Here is an 18,951-nt window from a genome sequence, read left to right on the forward strand (position 1 = left end):
GTGACTTTTTTTTTAATAGGTCTCTCCTGTTTCTTGCCTATGCCTATGTGTAAGTACTCATGCTGTTTTACGCTTGGCATGTTGGGATATTGATGAGTCCCTTTTTGAGAACAGCCATTTCTTCTTCTGCCTCAGGAACCTATTATTTTTATCTAAATGATGCTTTTTTTGTGTGATTATATTATAGCCCTCTTTAAGGAGATGTTTTAATTCATGCACATATAATGGAAAAGGGAGGACAAAGACACCAAAACAGAAAACGAAGAGTGGAAGTAAAACTATAGCAGTAGGTGTGTGGCAGAGGCAGAGTGCCCAGCTTCCAGGGCTGGTGGTGGAGTTGCTATTAAAACGCAGGTTAACAGCTGGTTGTTTAAGGAAACTCAGGATTACTTTTCACTACGCAGGTTTCAATGCAGAAGCTGTGTGTTCATAACAAAATGCTGAGCTGTGCAATGTCCCATTTTGGGAGCAACAAGGAGGTCTGTTCCCTTGAGGTAAAACTGAGATGACTTCTAGGAATGGAATCCCTCCTGGAAAACAGCTTTTAACACCAGCCACTACTCAACAGGTTAAGTGACAACACCACATGCACGTTTAAACAAAGAAATTGATACATACACATTTGTGCCATGACCTTGCAACTGCTCCATCCCTCGGCATTACATTGAATTTAAAACATTCACTTTAATCTGGACTAATATTTGACAGTTGGAAATACCTCCCTCTAAAAGTTTCCTGTAAGTAAACCTTGATTACAGGATATTGTTTCTCAACTTATGGCAACTTCTAAACACAGCATTTAAATCAAAAACATTGCATATATTCAACTTTTTAGTTCCAGCAAACACAATTAAGAATTATAATTGCAGAATAGAGAACTCTTAACTTACCTCATCTGTTTCAGAAGAGCCTTCCTTTCTTGCTTCCCAAACCACATTACACTACCAAGATTCAGTTGCCTTTTTAATGTTTTTATTACTTGTACCATCATTTCCCCTGCAAGCCCCAGTCACTCCAAAAGCACCAACTCTGCCAGAGAGGAACTGCCATCTCGATGAACAGATGCATACGACGCGTACGTGGTGAGGTACAAGGGAATGATGCCAATGAGCACCCAAGGCAGGAGTGTCAACAAACCACTGTCAACTTTTTTGTAGGCAAAAAACTTCTACAGTTGCCTGGCGAGTACTGCAGTTGCTGTGCAGATTTTTGTGAGGGCCTTTGCTCAATCTTGGGAAAGGAACCAAGGAAAGAAATGTGTTCAGCTGAAAAATGACACTGATACTGCAGCTGGTGTTAAGAGTTGGTGTCTTACTGGGGCAGGCAGTGACAGAAATTACTTACAGGCTCTGGAAGGGCCCTCAGAAATGAAAGCAAATAACAGACTGGACCCAATGAAGAATGGGGAGCCAGAAACAGAATGCAGAATTTTAAGTCTTTGTAAATATAAAAATCTTTGCGTGAGAACAAAGCCGTGCCGCAGTTAACTCACTTTTTAGAATGCAAACAGTAGCTATGAAGCCATCTATGGGTGGTTGGATCAAGGCTTGCAGAACTGCAAGATCCCTCTCCAAGATCCACAGTTAGCACGCCCAGTGGTAAAAGCCACCCGGGGCATTTTTCCCCCTTTGAGGAGTAGCATGAGACCACTGCATGCTGCATTACTCTGGCACGCAGGGAAGCCACAGAGCTGGTCAGCTGCCGTAAGAGCGAAGAGTTCACACACTTACTGTCGAGGTCCTATGCCAGAGGGGACACAAGACAATAATATAGACTACTGAAGTTTGAAACAGTTCTTGTTCTATACATCCTTCACCTTCTTTCCCAAGACAAGGTTGCAAGTAAGGAGATGAGATGGGATTTTTACAGTGGATAGTCCAGTAACAAACTTCACTTCATCCAAGACCTGTAAAGCAGCGCTAAAGCAAGTACAGCAGTTTAATTTTTCTTTAATAATGAGAACTGATTTCAAATCAATGTAATATGAACTGTAGTTCTTCTAAAGTAGCTTATGTGATCTAACCCAGATCAGTTTTGTTCTATGTTATGATTTGCAAACTAACAGTAATAAGAAACAGCACAATGGCTTTTTCTTAATAAATTTTAATATTAAGACCAGTTTGTCCGGATAAAAACACAAAGTTACAAGAAACTGCACTACTGCAAATTCTACATGAAGCAAGGTAGTGCTGGGCAATATCTGATCATAAGACTGGTTTGGATTTTTTTTTTTTTAAATGAAAGATGATGTGTAGAGGACAGAATCTTGGCATAAATAAGAATGTTTTTATCAGTGAACTTAATCTTGTGAAAAAATATTTGTCCCACAATGTACAGCACTATAAATATTCAAATGCAAAATATATGCACATCAAAAATATCAGGTGTGAATTCTCAATTTAGCCTTTAGTCAGGTGTGAATTCTCAATTTAGCCTTTAGTCAGTAACAGCGAGCTAGAGAGAAACATTTTGGCTGTTCTTCCATGACTTCATTTTACTGGAAATTTCCTACTCATTACTCCGAAGTGCGATATTTATAGTTGAAAACTCTCAGGAAAACAGCAATTCCCTAAAACAGTAGTTTCTACCCTCTTGAGAAGTGATGGCCCAATCCTCCTGCCACTGTTTTTGAATGCATTTGGCATGTGCTTATTGCCTAAGAACACAGGAGCAGAGACACAGAAACGCACTGTCACCACCAGAGCAACACGTGCCGGACCCTCCTGTCGTGCAGCGCACTGAAGGAGAAGGCGCTGGGCAGGAAGGGGCCGGCCACCTTTATCGCCTGCCGGTTACCGTAACGGATGCTCACAGCTCGCCCATATAATCACAGGAGAGGTACTGCACTTAGGTATACGGTTTGACCCCGCTTAAAGCTTTGTGTTACTGCTATGTAGTTTCCCTAAAGTACATCTACATTAAAAAAAAAAAAAAATCTATCTACATATCAAAATACTACAATTTGTTTAGCTTGATTTGGTGGCTCTTCTTTGACTGCATCACTGAAAACTGATCACCAAATATTTCCTTTCTTGTTTAATAGCATATATGGATTTCCTTTCCCCTTCCACAAGCAAATACATGTTCTGCATAACTTTTTCAGGGTTACTTCCATAAAAAAAAATTCATGGTGACCCATTTTGAAAGAAAACAGCATTTTTTTGTTGTTGTTGTTTAACATAATAGTGTAATGTAAAATTGATATTATAATTTGCAGCTTTGGTAACTTGCAGGAGAAGAAAAAAAAAAAAAAAAAAGACTTCCAGCTCTTCAGTTAAGGACTAGGTCATAAAACATAACTTACAACCTGCTTTCTTCCAGTGCAGATACATCATCCTGTCCCTTGAGGCCCTGAAAAATTCTACTTTTGATAGGAAACAGGCTATAACTTGTGAACCTTTCCAACTTTCCTTGGCATGCTTCTATCTTTCCTACGCTTCTACCACCTAGCATTAGTCAGTTTTCACTGATGTTTTAGTATAGGAACTTCTGATTCCAGAGCCACAAAAGCCCCCAAACAAGCAAAAAAACCAACTGAGCCTCAACAAGTACAGTCTGAACTCTCAAAAGAGGAAATATTTCTTGATTTAACAGTAACTGTACAGTATTACAAACTCAGACACATGAAAAACAATCAGGCAATAGAAAATGTACAACAGCTTTGGTGTTATACAAAATAATAAAAAAGACTTGACAGCAAGATACATAATTCATTATGTTCTTACCACAGCCACTTCACTGCATACTGTAAGACAGTTATTTCCTCCTTATATTCTCTGTGTGGCCTTTCTACTCAAGAAAAATCATACTATATTACTGCAATAAGAACTGTTATGAACACCATAAAGTAATCTCCAATTTTTATAAAAACATCTTGCCTCTTTGCACTATTGCTTTGTGGCACATTGTCAACAGAACAGCAGTCCAAAATAAAGTGACAACTAGATTTAATAAATTAATATACTTTTTTAAAGATGTACAATGCACATTCTTTTTAATCCAAGGTTTTAGGATGTCAGGATACTTCTATTTACACATATACAGACCTCAGACAGCATTGATAACATCAGAAATTGCAGATAAAGGAACAGAGCCTTAACTGCTATCTGGATGCTACAAAGAGAAGCCAGAAACACTGCTGAGAGTTATTATTGGGAGATATCCAAAGACCAAAGACAAGTCTATGAAAAAGGAGATGTAAAGGCAAAGGGAAGGTCAAGATGTTTAACGTGACCATTCTATTCTTGCGAAGACTGAGGTGGAGTTGTTGACGTGCCTTGTTTACCAGACTTCCGTTCATAATTCACAAGTCGCTGCCCAACGAGATACCTGTGATGACAGTAAAAACAGGGAGTGATTAGAAAAGTGACTGCACTGTTGTAACATAAATCCACTCCATTTCCTCTACAGCAGGGGCAGCTTTTGCATTTCAATTAAACTTGTTAACCTACATATGAACCACTTGAAGATGGTTGTCTTCAACTATCTTCATTTTTTTTCTTTATTTATATTTTCCTCTAATATTAGGCAGCTCAAAATAAAATAAGAAGCATTACAAGTTTATCTCTATAATCTTAACTCCAGGGTCATGCAATTCAGATACATGAAATATGAACAAAAATATGGAAAATGAAAGGGTACATTTGCATATTAGTATTTCCAGCTCCTTATCTGGGAAAACATCCATACACATTAGGCTAAACTGATTTTTAACGATGATGGCAACATCGTTACATGAAGACGGGTACATTCAGACTAGAACAGAAGAGCCATTTAATTGTTTTTCCAAGAATGCATACTTTGAAAGCTACTATTTGCCTAGGTATTTCTTTACCATCCACTCATTTTTTCACTTTACTATGACCGAAACAGCTGTTATATATTTTGGTACATTATGACCGTCACAGAACTCGGGCAAACTTTTGATCTTTTGAGATCTGTTATATGAGCAATATAATTAAGCATATTTTTTAGACAATGCATCTAGACTAGGTAGCACGACTGTGTTTACTTGCTCACTGCAATATGAACACTGTCTTACGTTGTAATGTACAAACATCATTATAAACATACGATACTGTCTTTGATAACTCCATTTAATATCAAAGTAAATTCCACCTATTTAAATAAAACAAAACTAAAAAAAACACAGCAGTATTTATAATTTACAAGCCATACTTTACACAAGAACAAACTCTGAAATATTAATGGCAGTGCAATTCAAGCTACATTCTGCCTGAAAGATACTGACATTTAGCTCAGCAGCTACTTGCAAAGATAAAAAACCAACTACGTTTACTACGGCAGGCGAAGTACAGAATATTTTATAAAGGCAGGTGGGGAACTGCATTTAAATCAACTGAGAGAAAAAGTTGCTAAAATATCAAATGTGGTACTCAGGTTTTAATTTTAGTCACAATTCTAGCACTTCTGGGTTCTCTAAATTTCCCTATTTGCACCAAACACATTTAATTTATCAATACCTTTCTCACATTTAAAGGCAGGTAGAGGGAAGATTCAGAGACGTCAACTTCAGGCTTAAGGTTTGATTCCTTCTAGATATTGTAAAGGAAAACTGTCCTAGGGTTGCTCAGAGTATGAATATTACGCAGAAGAATGTACTCCTTTCCAATGCAAAAGGAAAACTAGTAGCTGGGGTCTGAGGTGAGCTTTTCCCAACAACGCACCCAATAGGGGATCTGTACACTCCAATACATAGGAAGAAGCATAAAAGGCAGCAATAAAAAAAGCCCTCTGTATTAAAGTATGAGCAGCATGACAAATCATAGTTTCTGTATTAGCAGATTAAGTGAGCCAACTGTGTTTGCTTAACCATCTGAAACATCTACTATGCTTTTGCTGTTTTCAACTTTGGAAAACATTAAGATGACCGGATGCGTGCAAAAAACAAAATATAAATACAGATGCATAGAAAGGAACAAGCTAAGAATCTGAAAGAGGGATTTTTTCCAGAATAAGGGAGAGAAAAAATATATTAAGTATTTTAATCACTTTGCTGCATTCATATCCAAAAGACTTAGTCATATGTATTCCAACATGCTTAGGGACAGTTCCCTACCAATATCTGAAACAGGATGAACGTCAATCAGCAAAGGCTTTGTTTTACAGGATTGGGAAACAGCAAGCACAACCCCCCACCACACACCCCACCTAAGGAACTAATCACTATAACCAGAAAAACACTACGAAAATGAACGCTTCTCAGGGAGCAGATCTGAAAAAAAATACAGACTAGTAATTATGGAAAACAAAGAAAATGGTTAAAAATTTAGTAATGACAACCTGGATCTATTCAACTGCCCCATCCCTACTCCCCCACCCCACGCCTTTTTAAGAGGTCTACAAAAGTAAAAAGAATTAGAAAAAAAAATATGCAGAGAAGGCTGAAGATAACCAGCAGATCAACATGAGATTTTACCTTCAAATATGTAATACATTACTATATTCACTTGTCCTTCAGGACTACAGAGGGGGAGACAAAGGCATAACCAACTTCACTTGTGGCAGAGAAGGTTTAAGTCAGACCTAAGGAAAAATCTACCATTTATGAAGACAGGCTGTCCTTATGCTGATCTACCTGAGCAGGCAAACCAAACATTGGCAAAAAAAGAGTTTATATCTGCCTCTAATGCTCATTTGTCTAGCAAGCTTCTTCCATTCCCTTTTAGTGCTAAGTTTCTATAACAGCTGAATTCACTCGACCTGAGGCTGTTACCGCAATTTGCGATTAAAAAAGTAAAAAACCCTATATACTCACTTGTCATTTTTAATATGTTCATAAAGGCGCTTGAACTGGCGGACTTGGAAGGAAAGGATCCCCATCAAAACCACCACCATCAGCAGAAAAGGGTATATCCGACGCTGAACTAGGTTTTGCATTTCAGCAGTAACTCCTGCAAAACAGGACAGGACTCTCATATAAGCTAACAAGGTTAAAAATAGCACATGCGTTACTGCTTCTGCCCCTTCTTCCAGTTTTTATAATATCGTACTTTCAGTAGCAGGGCAGTGAGTTTATAGATTTATGTAATTCCAATCCAACATGACAGCAGTTTAATTATTAAAGCTTAAAGACTTTCCCTAACACAGTCAAAATCCACACTGCATATCAGCTCTGCTTGCTTACTGACTTCTGTACTCCTCTTGTGTCAGACAAGGTGGACACTGCAGAAGTCTGTATTCAAGTGAGAGACTGGAGGAAAAAAAGGAACTTCCTAAACATCTTGTTACTATCAGAAGTATCATGAAAAGACAACTGTTGATAGCCTAGTACAGGTATACTCCTTCTGATAAAACTCCAGCAATTGATACCATTTTTATTTCATTCAATTATGAGGCAATAGGAAAGCAAAAATAAAGTTTATAATTCAATGTCTATAATTCACCTTTTATTTTAAATATAATGGAAATATTTGAATACTGAATATCACAAGCTAAATATTTTCACCTGTTCTAAGCTTCCTTTGCAGTTTGGCAGGTCAAAAAATAATCCTCAGCTTAACATACCTCTTCTAGAATGTAGTTAAAGGTTGTCAGAGGAAACTAACCAAACGTACCTAGCTTACTTCTGCTGTTAAATATTATTCTGCCCCATATTTTTCATTTCACACTTTAATTTATTAGACATCCAGTCAGAACAACACATGGCACTTCTCACCCCCAATGTTCAAGAAAAATTAATTCAGCTTTTAAATTTACTTGCAGAATAGTGTTCCTTTTTCTAATAACCCCAAACCCTTAAGTTGCATTTAAATACATTTACCCTGCTCTAAAGCATCAGACAATCTGCAAGTATTGCAAACATTTACATACCCAACAGAGGTACCACTCCAGAAGCTATGATGTACGGTACACACAGGGAAAGCAACAGAACAGAGATGACGGGTGCCGCCAGCTTGCGAATTATGAAGTGTAAATCGATGTTACGAATACCATTTGCATATACCTGCACAGTTGGAAGCAGAAAGGACCAATCAGCAAAAGCTTGTGCTTGCAGGAATCATTGCAAAGTTTTACAACTCTCTTCCTAACATTTCTCTCCCTTAACTTGATGAAAGCCACAAAGGCTGCACTCTGTGTAGGAAAATCTTTCAGCGCTGTTCTGTATCATGATGGTTCCAGAAAATCATGCCATATCTGCAACAGCCTGGGATTTGGAAGTAGGAGTACAAGAGAGTAGCTGAAAGATCATTAGGCTGCAGGTGATAGTTTTGTTGGTGACATGGGTTTGCTGTCTTGCATTAGTTTGCTGAAGACTGGCTGAAAGAGGATCCTGTGGATGCTGGTGGAGCAAATTCTCCTTTTACTAAATTAAATAATCTGAAGCATTCATAGATCTCCCTGACTAGGCAGACCACAGCTTCTCTATGTGGGTCTGTAGCTGGGGACAAGGACTCTACAATTCTCGAGTTTCTGCAGTTGCTACCACAAGCTCAGAGGTCTCAACATGACCGGACTAATTACGGAAAAAGACCCAACTTCCAATGGCTGGCACATCCTGCTGGAGAAAGGCCTCTGACCCGCAGCCATAGCCAGCCAGCTATAAGGACGGCTCAGAACGTGAGGTCTATTTTTGTGCCAATGTTAAAGTATAGCTTAATGGATTAGATTATATAGTGTAAAAGGATTCTGTAACACTAGCTGTGATAACACTACAACAGGAAGCTGGTTTTCTCACTTGTCAAAAAAACAAATGAAAAAACAGTTCATACAAATGCATTATGCCATGTGAATTATGTGTATAATTCACATGTTTTTTTCTTACCTGTTCAATAACAGTTTTCAACCACCACTGGGGACCCATCAGAGTTATGGCAGCAATTATTTTGGCATGCAGAACTCCAAGAGCCCAATCCTAGTTTTGTAAAAACCAAACAATTATTATTTAAAAAAAAATTTGATAGAAAAAGTTTAGAGGAATTAGTTAATATTACTTTGGCAACAAATAAGGAGAAGTAAGTTTTTTTTTTTAATTCAAAATTAAAAAAAAAAAAAAAAAAAAAGGGAGAAACAAAATATAAAGATCCTCACACAAGTGAGGAAACATGGTGATTTAGTTGTTCGCAAAAATCTACCTGAGGTGAGCTCTGCTAAACATAGCAATGCTGTTTACAGAAGGATGCCATACAATTCATACAATTCAGTGAAAAGTACACTGTAACATATAGTGCAATCATTATTACAGGGATTTTTTTTTTTTTTTTAAAGGTGACAGAAGAGCAACTATGGGTCTGTAGTGAAGACTGCACAAAATGAGTCAGTTCTATAAATGGATATAACTAATCTGGAAAGAAGGGTCTTGATAAAAGCAAACAAACAAGTAAAACAGTATAAATCAACAAGGCAGAATGACTAGTTATGGTAAAACTTGACATAGTATAGTAATCAACTTCATTAAACTGCTGGAAAGGCATATTTAAAATCTTTGTAACCATCTGTGTCAAAAATGTAAAACCTTATCACTCCAAAAAAGCGGCGTTAACATTGTCTCAAAACACCTTTTAGTTTTGCCAGAGCAAAAAGCTTTCTAGAACTCAAAAGTTCTCTTCTGGGACAAAAGGAAATCATCCTCCATTTCAGCAACTCCCTTTTAATTTAGAACAAGCCTGAATTCTCTTTAATATGATATTTTCAGGAAGCTCAACCACATGAAAGCAAGTCCTTCCATTGTATTTAATTCCAAACCTCTAGAGGACTAAAATGGACAAGATGAATATTTTGTTATTAAACTCCTTTGGGTTTAGTAACAATCATATCCATATTGTCTTTTCTCTACTATATGGAAACATGTATTTTGAAAATGCTCTGAAGCCCTGATTCAATGAGAAACCAGAACTTCTGCTGCCCTCTTACCCTTACACAAAGAAATATATCAACAGCAGAAGAACAAGAACACTGAAAAGCCTGAGCAACTGACCTGCCAAGGATAGAAGAGAGGTGTCTGATCCAGAGGAACTCTCAAAGGTGCAACGATCACCAGTTCAAACAAAAGACCAAGCAAGAGTGGAACCACACCTGCTAGCAGCACAGCTACTATCAATGTCTTCATTATCTAAAAACATGCCAAACACACTATTAAACAAAAGAATCATCTGACAAATATGTGAAAGCACACAAATAGGTAAAGCTAGGAAACTAAAAAACACTACCTACCCAGATTTCAATTCATATTTCTGTCTTTGAAAATTATTTTCAACACATACTAGTTTTGCCACTGACGTCTTTAAAGTTGGGTCTCTGCCACCCTCAACCCCAAAAAGCACCACATACCTAATTGAATGTTTCACTGAGTATGGTTTTCATATGCTGTAAAATGATAGAAAACCCTTTTTCCAGTTACATCCAAACATTTTAAATCCACTCATTATGGAGTGTTTCAGACTTTTCTTTCTGAACAGAATACTGAGTTAAGGTATTATGCCTGAATCCTTCTTTGTTTTGGAATTAGTTTAAATTCATTAACCAAAAATCAGACACACAAGTAGCAAAATCTAGTAACATGATAGGGACAAGGACATGTATTATGGTTTAACTCTGAATTTCCCCTAGGCAAGCTTAAGATTTCAAAATTAAAAATGGAGAACAAGATATTTAAGGAAGGATAAAACATGGAATTACACACACACGCACTGCTCTGTCTGTTACAGCCTCATAAAATCTATTGCAAGCATGTCTGTCACAAGGTGCTATTAATGCTCTGGATGTTTAAAATTACTCTGTTTAGTCAAAAAGGTCACTATAGAAATTTTCAAAGCCTAAATAAAAAGGTGAGATGAGTTCAGATTTTCACCATGACAGCAAATTGACAATAAGATTTTTCTTCTTCAAAAAACTCTTTGATTTGTCAGATCTGTATTGTTCAAAGATTTTTTTTTGAGAATGTGCTATTTTTTTCATAGACATTAATTTTTTCATGATTTCTCAAGATTTACGTGATCGTGTCAAGTTACTAACCAAGTAACAGTTTACTTTCCAGGTTTATATGAACATGTAAATATATTTGAGAATTTGAGACCATAACGCATGGGATAATACAATGCAACACATTCACTTTTAAAGAAGCAGAGAAAAGCATACATGTAATATACATATAAACATATATTCACAGTTTATTTATTCATTTAACATTGATTGTTTTGTAAAGATATATTCACAAGGTTTTTTACACTGATTGCTTAACATTCTGCTAAATGGTCTACAAAAAAAGAGCTAGTCTGTGGGACAGGCACATATGTTGCCTAAACTTCAAGCTGCGCTGAAAAGGAAAATGCAATATACGTTACCAGGTAGAAGCTGACTGTAAAAAGAAACCAACTTTTAAAGCTGTTTTTTTTTTTAAACACTTCAATAAAAATATCTGAAGACTCACCATAAGAGACCATTCCTTGACCTTCTGAAAAATCACTCTACGACCTTGTGGCATCCAGGCAACCAGCACAGTTACTGCTCGAATAGTCAGCCAGCAGACGTAAAGACCACAGGCGGCTGTGTAGAGTTCATGGATTTTGGCCGTCCCCGTCCAAAATGACATCAACCACCGACCGGCAAATACTGAAAACACAAACACCGTTAAACAGAGCAATGGCTTTTGATACATTAAGGAAGGATGCCCATGAAAACTTTATAATAAAGTTATTAATTATTAATGCACAAATATTATCCAACATAAAACAGTATTTTGGTACCTTGCTCATAAGATATGAATTTACGAGGCTCTAAATAAATAGTTCCACAGACAATGCCAATGTGCCTGCAGAGTATTTGTTCTAAAAATTCAGTATACTATGATGATGTGATCTTAACTACCACAAAGCAAACAAAAACCCTAAATATTCATCTTCAGAACCTCGAAGGTAATCACACATTGTTGCATAAATTTGAACTTAAATTTTAAGGGTTACGCTTGAGTAATTTCACTGTCTCACATTATCTCACAAGATTTATTGATGGGGTTTCTGAAGTTCTGCCACTCATTTGCTATATCTGATTTTCTAATGCATTGTTTCTACTCAATAAAACCACAGTGCAATATATATATGTCCTAAATTAAAGCTCTCACAAGATTCGGATCTCAATATATTTTTCACTTTCGAAGCAATAATAAAGTGAGGTAAAAAAGAGCTGGTCTTATAGAAGCCAGATGTTAGAATTCCTTAGCTGACAGCATTCTAACAAATTTACTTGCATTAATTTGTTGCTTTAATTGAAAAACAATTTCACGCAAATTTGGAGACTGGCTTATATATCAATATCCTATCAGATCTAAAGGTTACACTAGAAAGGCTCTAGGTGAGGTGTTATGATAAACAATTTCAGAAATATTCAACTGAAGAAGATGCAGTGTAGATGATTTGGTACCTATGTATTCTTCTCTAAGCAGCAAAGCAGGTGCAAGAATACCCAGTCACTTTCTCTCAATAGAGAGATTGCCTCAAAACTTGGGGCCTTTCCCTTAAGAAAATAAATTCTCAACAAAACAAAGGAAATGTCAATCTCTACTGAGCTGTAAGTTAGGTACAGGTATTATCTCCAGCTTTGATAAAGGTTATTTTATCATTTAATGTTTAGGCTACTACACTATGAAGATGTTCCACTGAATAAGAAACACTACTTTCTGTATATTTTCCTTAAGCTCCAAGATAACATTTTAAAACATCTATTATCGTAGATCATGTGTTTGTTCCGATTTTACTTTTTTTTTTTTTTTTTTTTTTAAAGCTACAGTGATACAGTTACAGACTTACCTGGTAATGTAAGGCAGATGAGACTAGCAATCAGTAATGTTATGCACATGAAAACAATCAGAAGAAATATCTGAAAGAAAAGGGCAGTGAGGGGGAAGGGGAACAATTTATAGGAAAAAGTTACTAAAGCCAAAAATATATAAAAAAATTTATCATCCTGGAAAGTAGACTGCAAGATAGCTAAAAATAGAACATTTCTATGGGTTCCTGTTCTAATGCAAACTAGTATTTCATTGGATAAATAATGATTGCATAAAATATCCAGAGTGCAAATGGGAAATATAAAAAGTGTTGTGTGTTTCTTTTAAGAGTTTTCCTCAGTTGCCATAATAATAAAAACTAACATTTGAATCCAGAAAAAAAAAGAAAAGACCTTCATTAAAAACAAAACAAAACAACATAACTCTCGACTGCTGCACCGACCAACACATTGGCTTTCAATGAATCCTGAATTGTTTCTAATTTTGTAAGACAGGTAAGACAGATGATTTTGTAACAAGGAAAACCTTGCTGAGAAGGTTCTTACATCTGCCTTTGGGTCTACAAGACCAGCAGCTGGGTCTAAACTTGATGGTTCCTCAGTCATGTTTCCAGCTGTTCACAGTGTTCTCATGCACTTCACAGCTTTACATATCCCCATAACCGCATCGTACTAAGCTTAGCTTCTCAGAAGCCAAAACAGGAACAGGTGGCTACCCTGTATCCTTGGGGAGGAGGACATAGGGACGTCATGAAAAGCCCTGCATGTTTAGAAGACAGATCAAAAAGTGACAAAACTCAAGAAGGAAGTGACAGAGTAGACTGAATAATTAAAGGCCATCTGAAGAGAACACACAGGAATAAGCAACTGTATCTACACCACACACTCCTAAAATAGTGTTAGAAATGTTCTAGGTAAGATGAAGAAAATGCCAGGGTGAGAAACAGTGCTGATATCACAGGCAAGTAAGATACAAAGAGTAAAGATGGCCATGAAGAGCACTAAGAGCAGAATCGGTAGGGATGACGGCGCGCGCTGCACTGGTGAAAAGACAAGCCATACGTTAGCAAAAGCATCTCCAGGATGGTGCCTGGGCAGCTCGTATGTTAAGAAACCCCTCCATGAGGCCTGGCAGGCTGTGCCACAAGAGGGACGGTTGCAGCCGTAGCGCTACCTACTCCACTGCGCGCTAGTTCAGGGTGGCAACAGTGACCTGTAGCAGAGTAAAGGAGATGGAAAGCAAGGGCAGAAAACTGGCACTAGCTGCAGAAGTCAATCTCCATAGTGCCAGGGACTAAAGCTGATGCAGTTTTTTAAAGGACTGCTGCCGCTTCTGGACCAGCAAAGTACCCGAGCAAAATAAGTCTTGACTTGGGGCTAAGCAATACCCAAGGCACCAAAAAACCACTCTCATGGTGAGCCCAACTCCCATTTCGCTCACTGACTCTTTACTTAATATATGAAACAGGCGGAACTAAGGACATGGCATCACATCAGTGAAGCCACTGCATTTTCGAGATGTTGTCATCAAGAGATACGATGGCCACTTCACCAGTGGAAAGAATTTCAGTTACATCTGACACTTTTCTAAAAAAAAATAAAATAAAATAAAAAATAAAAAATTCTGCTTTTTACAGAAGTCTCCAAAGAATAACTTAAAATTTTTAGGCAAAGGACAGCAGAACAGAAAAACAAAGCCTTTGACAGTTGCACCTGAAACTGCTTAGGTCTTACCACTATCCACCCCTACCACTTACCACCCTGAAAGTTTTGCAATAACTTAACTTGATGATTTCAGTCCATGTCCAGAACCATCCACCAAAATAAAGTAACCCACATAAGAGCAGATCTAGAAAGGAGAGTTTAATGAGTCTCTAGGTTAACACATCTCTTCCTGGAAAGCAGCATCTCCACATTACAGATGTTACATCCTGCCAGCTCACAGTAAATGAGACTGCCCTTTAATCGCCTCCTTAGCAACCAGGCAGCAAATTAACTTCAATTAACCTGTCATTTCAGCAGCTTCATACAACCATGACTCAGTCTAGTTGAAAGCACCACAAACACAAAATGTTCCTTAATAATAAAGTCAAGTCTCTGCCAGACTTTTGAACACCTCTACCCAATGCCTTGTGCGTATCAGATGAGTGACCCAGCTCAGCACACACCTCTTGCAGCACTAGTATTCAGGCTTAAAAAGAGAGAAAGGAGCAGCTGCTGCGGAAGGATGAATGTGACCATCCCTTTCAATAGACCTGCATATCTCTGCTAAGCCACAGAGCCATACCATGCTTTGACTTCTTTTTAGGACTAAGATGATGCAGCAGTAGCCCCTGCGAGAGGGGAAAATCCATTCAGTTTACCTCAACTTTTCAACCCTGAGCTACTTTCTCCCAGTGTTTCCTCTGCAACAGTATGGTGTTCATGCACTCCTGTGGTGAGACATTTTAGGAAGCTAAAATGGCAGTGGCCACTACCTGGCCAGAAGAAGTACGACTTCTACTAGTGCATGAGTTCTATTAAGTTTACATTTCATTAACTTGGAGTTCTAGTAACAAGAAAATAATTTATCTAGGCTGATACAGATTATTCTAGAAACTGAAGTACTTGCCAATAAGCATTTTATTTCTTGTCGTAAAGATTTAGAACTGTAAAGAATTAATACATCTGCACTTTTCTGCATTTAATATAGTCACAATATGTGTTCCTCACTTAAAGGAGAAAATAAACCTTAAACTCCAGCTATATGACCAACATACACCTAACAGAAAGATATGCCTTGTTAGAGAACCTCCTGAATTATGTTTGCTAGGACATTATTATACTTCTCTCCACTACCAATCATTAGAAAAAGTTGAGATGAATTTATTATAGATAATATACCACAGCATGTATGGAATAGATTAAAAATATTCAAAAAACCCCCAGTAACTAAAGATCTTGAAGTTACCATCTTAAAAAAAGATGCATGCAAATAAGTAAGAACTGTACTTTCTAAGAAAAAGAAAATTGTACAATACAAAATAGTGGGAAACACCACTTGACTTCTCATGTAGGCCATCAAATTTTTCTTACCTAAAAATCGTACCCATATTTCAAATGTCTTTCACTTTTCTCTCAACTCCTCTCAATACATTAAATATACCTACCCTGAGGGGGAATTTTAAGGGCCTACGATAAGGCTGGAAACCCACAGGTCCTCCCTGCTGCAGTATGGCTTGGTGGGCTGCGTGAAGACCTTCTCCCACGACTGGAATGGCGTTGTTATTGCGAGCGTGCTGGTTGTTAGGCTGCTGGTTGGCATTGTTTTCATTCTCCTCCTGGTCACCCAGGAGGTAAGAATGGAGATCCCTGCAACAATTGGCAAGTTCAGTTATTTAATATGAACAGGAATAGAGGTATGTTAAAGACTTACTCAGAATGAATACAGAAGAACTTTCAGAATCCTGATGAAGCAAAATAAGCATTTTTGATAACATACTCAGTTTTAAGCATAACAACTTTTTAACCAACCATAGAATTAGAAGTCATATGAAAAACGTTAGCATGGATGCAGATTTTAACAGTGGAAATGCAGTCACAAATAAAGATCACTGATCTGCTTAACTGCTCTACAGCAACACCCAGTATTAGTGTAGTGCATATAAAAGGAAATTGCACCAATATTTTAGCTTGTGTAAGCACACAGCTCAACTGGCAGCTTTTATTTTACTCATACGAAACTCTACTGGAAATAACTGCCTTCAATCCTACACTGTACAAAGACAGTACTGTATTGCTCTAGACACACTATCGCAAACAGAGTTAGCTAAGACATTCTTTCAAGGAGCTCCTAAACCATTCAAAACCTATTCACAGCTTTCTACTAACACGAGTCTTAGGATTGATAAATCTGCTTCGGAAGGTTTCTATTCCCATTCCTAGCTCACATCATCAGCAAAAAGATCTTTATTTGGGTCTGATAGAGGGAAAAGTAGCTCAATATGAATTTGTAGAAGTTAATTTTTATAAGATTAGACTTAGCAGAAAATTTTCTCGACTAATTTGGAAACAACATACGAGCTCAAAAATTATTTCAAGTGCAGTAACACTGCCTTGTAATGAAAATTTAAGAAGTTCTGTTTATATCCTTACTTATTTTGTGGAACAAATTCCCTGCTTCACTCATCTTTAAAGACTGAACTTTAAAATTTCAAATTACTATTTTTTCAGCTTCACAATCTAACTAGTTTTCCCAGTAATTGGTTCTTCGTGCATATTATAAGCAAGAAATGCAACACGTGCATGCAAATTTTACTTAAGTGACACACAGAAATGCTCTCGACACTTATTCTTTCATGTGCATGTATAATAGAAATCATTAACCATTTATAGGACTTTTACCAGGCCAATGTTGGAATAGAGCAGCAAAAGGATTTATTGTCAAAGACTAATCCAGAGACACAATTACTACTTAGAGAAGGTTCTTCCATAGGAAATTACTACAGAAGTGCTGTTAAAGCTACTCTTCAACTAAATCTCTTGAAAACATGTTGCTTTCTTCTCAAAGGACTCAGCTAGGCTGCAATAAGGCTTGCAGTTGATTTTGACTTTCTGTACTTACAGTAAGTATCCAGCAGTAACAGTCCAAGCTCGCACCAGACCTTTCAGCCACTGTCTTGTATGTCCTTGTTCTAGCAAAGCTGGAAGCACGACCTGAAGTAAAAGGAGCTCCAGGGAAAGTTCACTGACTGGAGCATCGCTGGGAACAATGGGATGAGCAGGAGTCAAACACAAGGAACATTCCAATAGTAACCTGCTACACTGAATTGTATCAACAACAACACAACAAAAGCTATAATGGATGTCAACGGATGCAGTTACAGGTGATTTATTCTTGAAACAGGGATCATCAGGACACAGTATTAAAACAAACATTAGAATGACTTCCTTCACAAAGGGAAAGACATTTTGAAGGCATATAGAAATTAACAAGTTTTTGCTACTACAATGATACAAAATGCCTTTTATTTTCCTTAGCTTGTTTTGGTAAATCGTAGTGTGTATCCACAGACTTTACTACTTTACTTTTCTAGAATAGACACCAAAGTTTAGTTGAAAATGAATTAAATAATATACTAAATATAATGCCAATTAATGCTGGAAGGATTAAATATATTTTTTTTCTATTTACATGGAGATTGAAAAAGCATCTTGTAGAAAAAGAATTACCTACCTATAGAGCATAACGTTATATGGAAGAAAGCTGGGCAGGAGATATTTAATAATGCGTATGGGAAGCCAAAGCATGAGCAATACGATTGATCCAAAAACAATCTGCAACAAGGAAGTTTAATTAGTTTGCGAATAGCAGAACAAACAAAAGCTAGTTTTCCCAGAGCATGCTGACATATTTTCCTATAACGCTCTTCCCAGATAGGATTGTGGATGGCTATCTGGCCATCTGGCAGTTGCAATAATGTTGAGGAGCTTTACTTTCCTTCTGATGAGCCTTCATTGCTTAATGGGCTTCAGAAATATTAATACAGTACAATCAAACAACGTTTCTGGAATAACCAGGCTTGACAGTTCACCTGGCAGCGATGCCAGAGGCAGCCCGTTTGAGACACTCCTTTACTCCCTGCTAGACAAGCAAGTTGAAGAAAGTCACAAAAACTCTGTTGTTTCCAGGGTTCTACAGCATCTGGAAGCAACTGCGACTGACTAAATTGGCATACCCGATCCAAAACACACCACAAAGCAATTCTACTCCTTCTGCACCACTCTAGCCGCACTGCATCCAGAACGTTCACTGCAATAAGAGCGTCAGGACAAAACTAAGTGACTTACAACACCCACAATAACGAACACTTCTTGCCTGACTACCCAATTGACTTCTGAAAAGATTAGGAGTCTGTAAATCTGGCAGTCTGTTCCAGTGTCTGACCACCTTTATGTTGTTTTTTTTCCCCTTAAATATATGTAGTAGTGTATATAAGCACTAACATAGTGAGATTTAGTGAGATTTTGTTGTTGCTGTTGATCACATGAAGATGTATGTTGAGAAGTTCTTACCACTGACAATATAAACCTCCTGAGATGTCTATAAATGGGAAGGTGAATCATTTCCTGCACTGGATTAAAGTCTGGATCATTCAAATTCCTGAGAAACCATAAGACACCAGGTCTCAACACCTGAAGTAGGAAGCAGAAAACAATTTATGAAGG

The 18,951-nt window shown here is 37.4% G+C and overlaps 1 protein-coding gene across 1 annotated transcript in view; it reads right to left on the reverse strand.

The window, feature by feature from the left end:
• Positions 1 to 3,549: 3,549 nt before the first annotated feature.
• MARCHF6 (membrane associated ring-CH-type finger 6) overlaps positions 3,550 to 18,951 on the reverse strand; it is a 38,550-nt gene continuing 23,148 nt past the window's right edge. Inside the window, exons 16-26 of the mRNA XM_088528916.1 lie at positions 18,799 to 18,918; positions 17,960 to 18,060; positions 17,348 to 17,485; positions 15,894 to 16,095; positions 12,765 to 12,834; positions 11,390 to 11,571; positions 9,938 to 10,072; positions 8,786 to 8,875; positions 7,834 to 7,966; positions 6,779 to 6,914; positions 3,550 to 4,329 (exon numbers count right to left, since the gene is read on the reverse strand). Of these exons, the coding sequence (XP_088385042.1) occupies positions 4,239 to 4,329; positions 6,779 to 6,914; positions 7,834 to 7,966; positions 8,786 to 8,875; positions 9,938 to 10,072; positions 11,390 to 11,571; positions 12,765 to 12,834; positions 15,894 to 16,095; positions 17,348 to 17,485; positions 17,960 to 18,060; positions 18,799 to 18,918 (1,398 nt within the window). The 3' untranslated portion in view covers positions 3,550 to 4,238. The remainder of the gene's footprint in view (positions 4,330 to 6,778; positions 6,915 to 7,833; positions 7,967 to 8,785; positions 8,876 to 9,937; positions 10,073 to 11,389; positions 11,572 to 12,764; positions 12,835 to 15,893; positions 16,096 to 17,347; positions 17,486 to 17,959; positions 18,061 to 18,798; positions 18,919 to 18,951) is intronic.

This window comes from Tinamus guttatus, unplaced genomic scaffold (assembly GCF_059628265.1).
Source record: "Tinamus guttatus ecotype Peru unplaced genomic scaffold, ASM5962826v1 Tinamus_guttatus_pri_ptg000315l, whole genome shotgun sequence".
In the NCBI taxonomy this organism is placed as follows: domain Eukaryota; kingdom Metazoa; phylum Chordata; class Aves; order Tinamiformes; family Tinamidae; genus Tinamus; species Tinamus guttatus.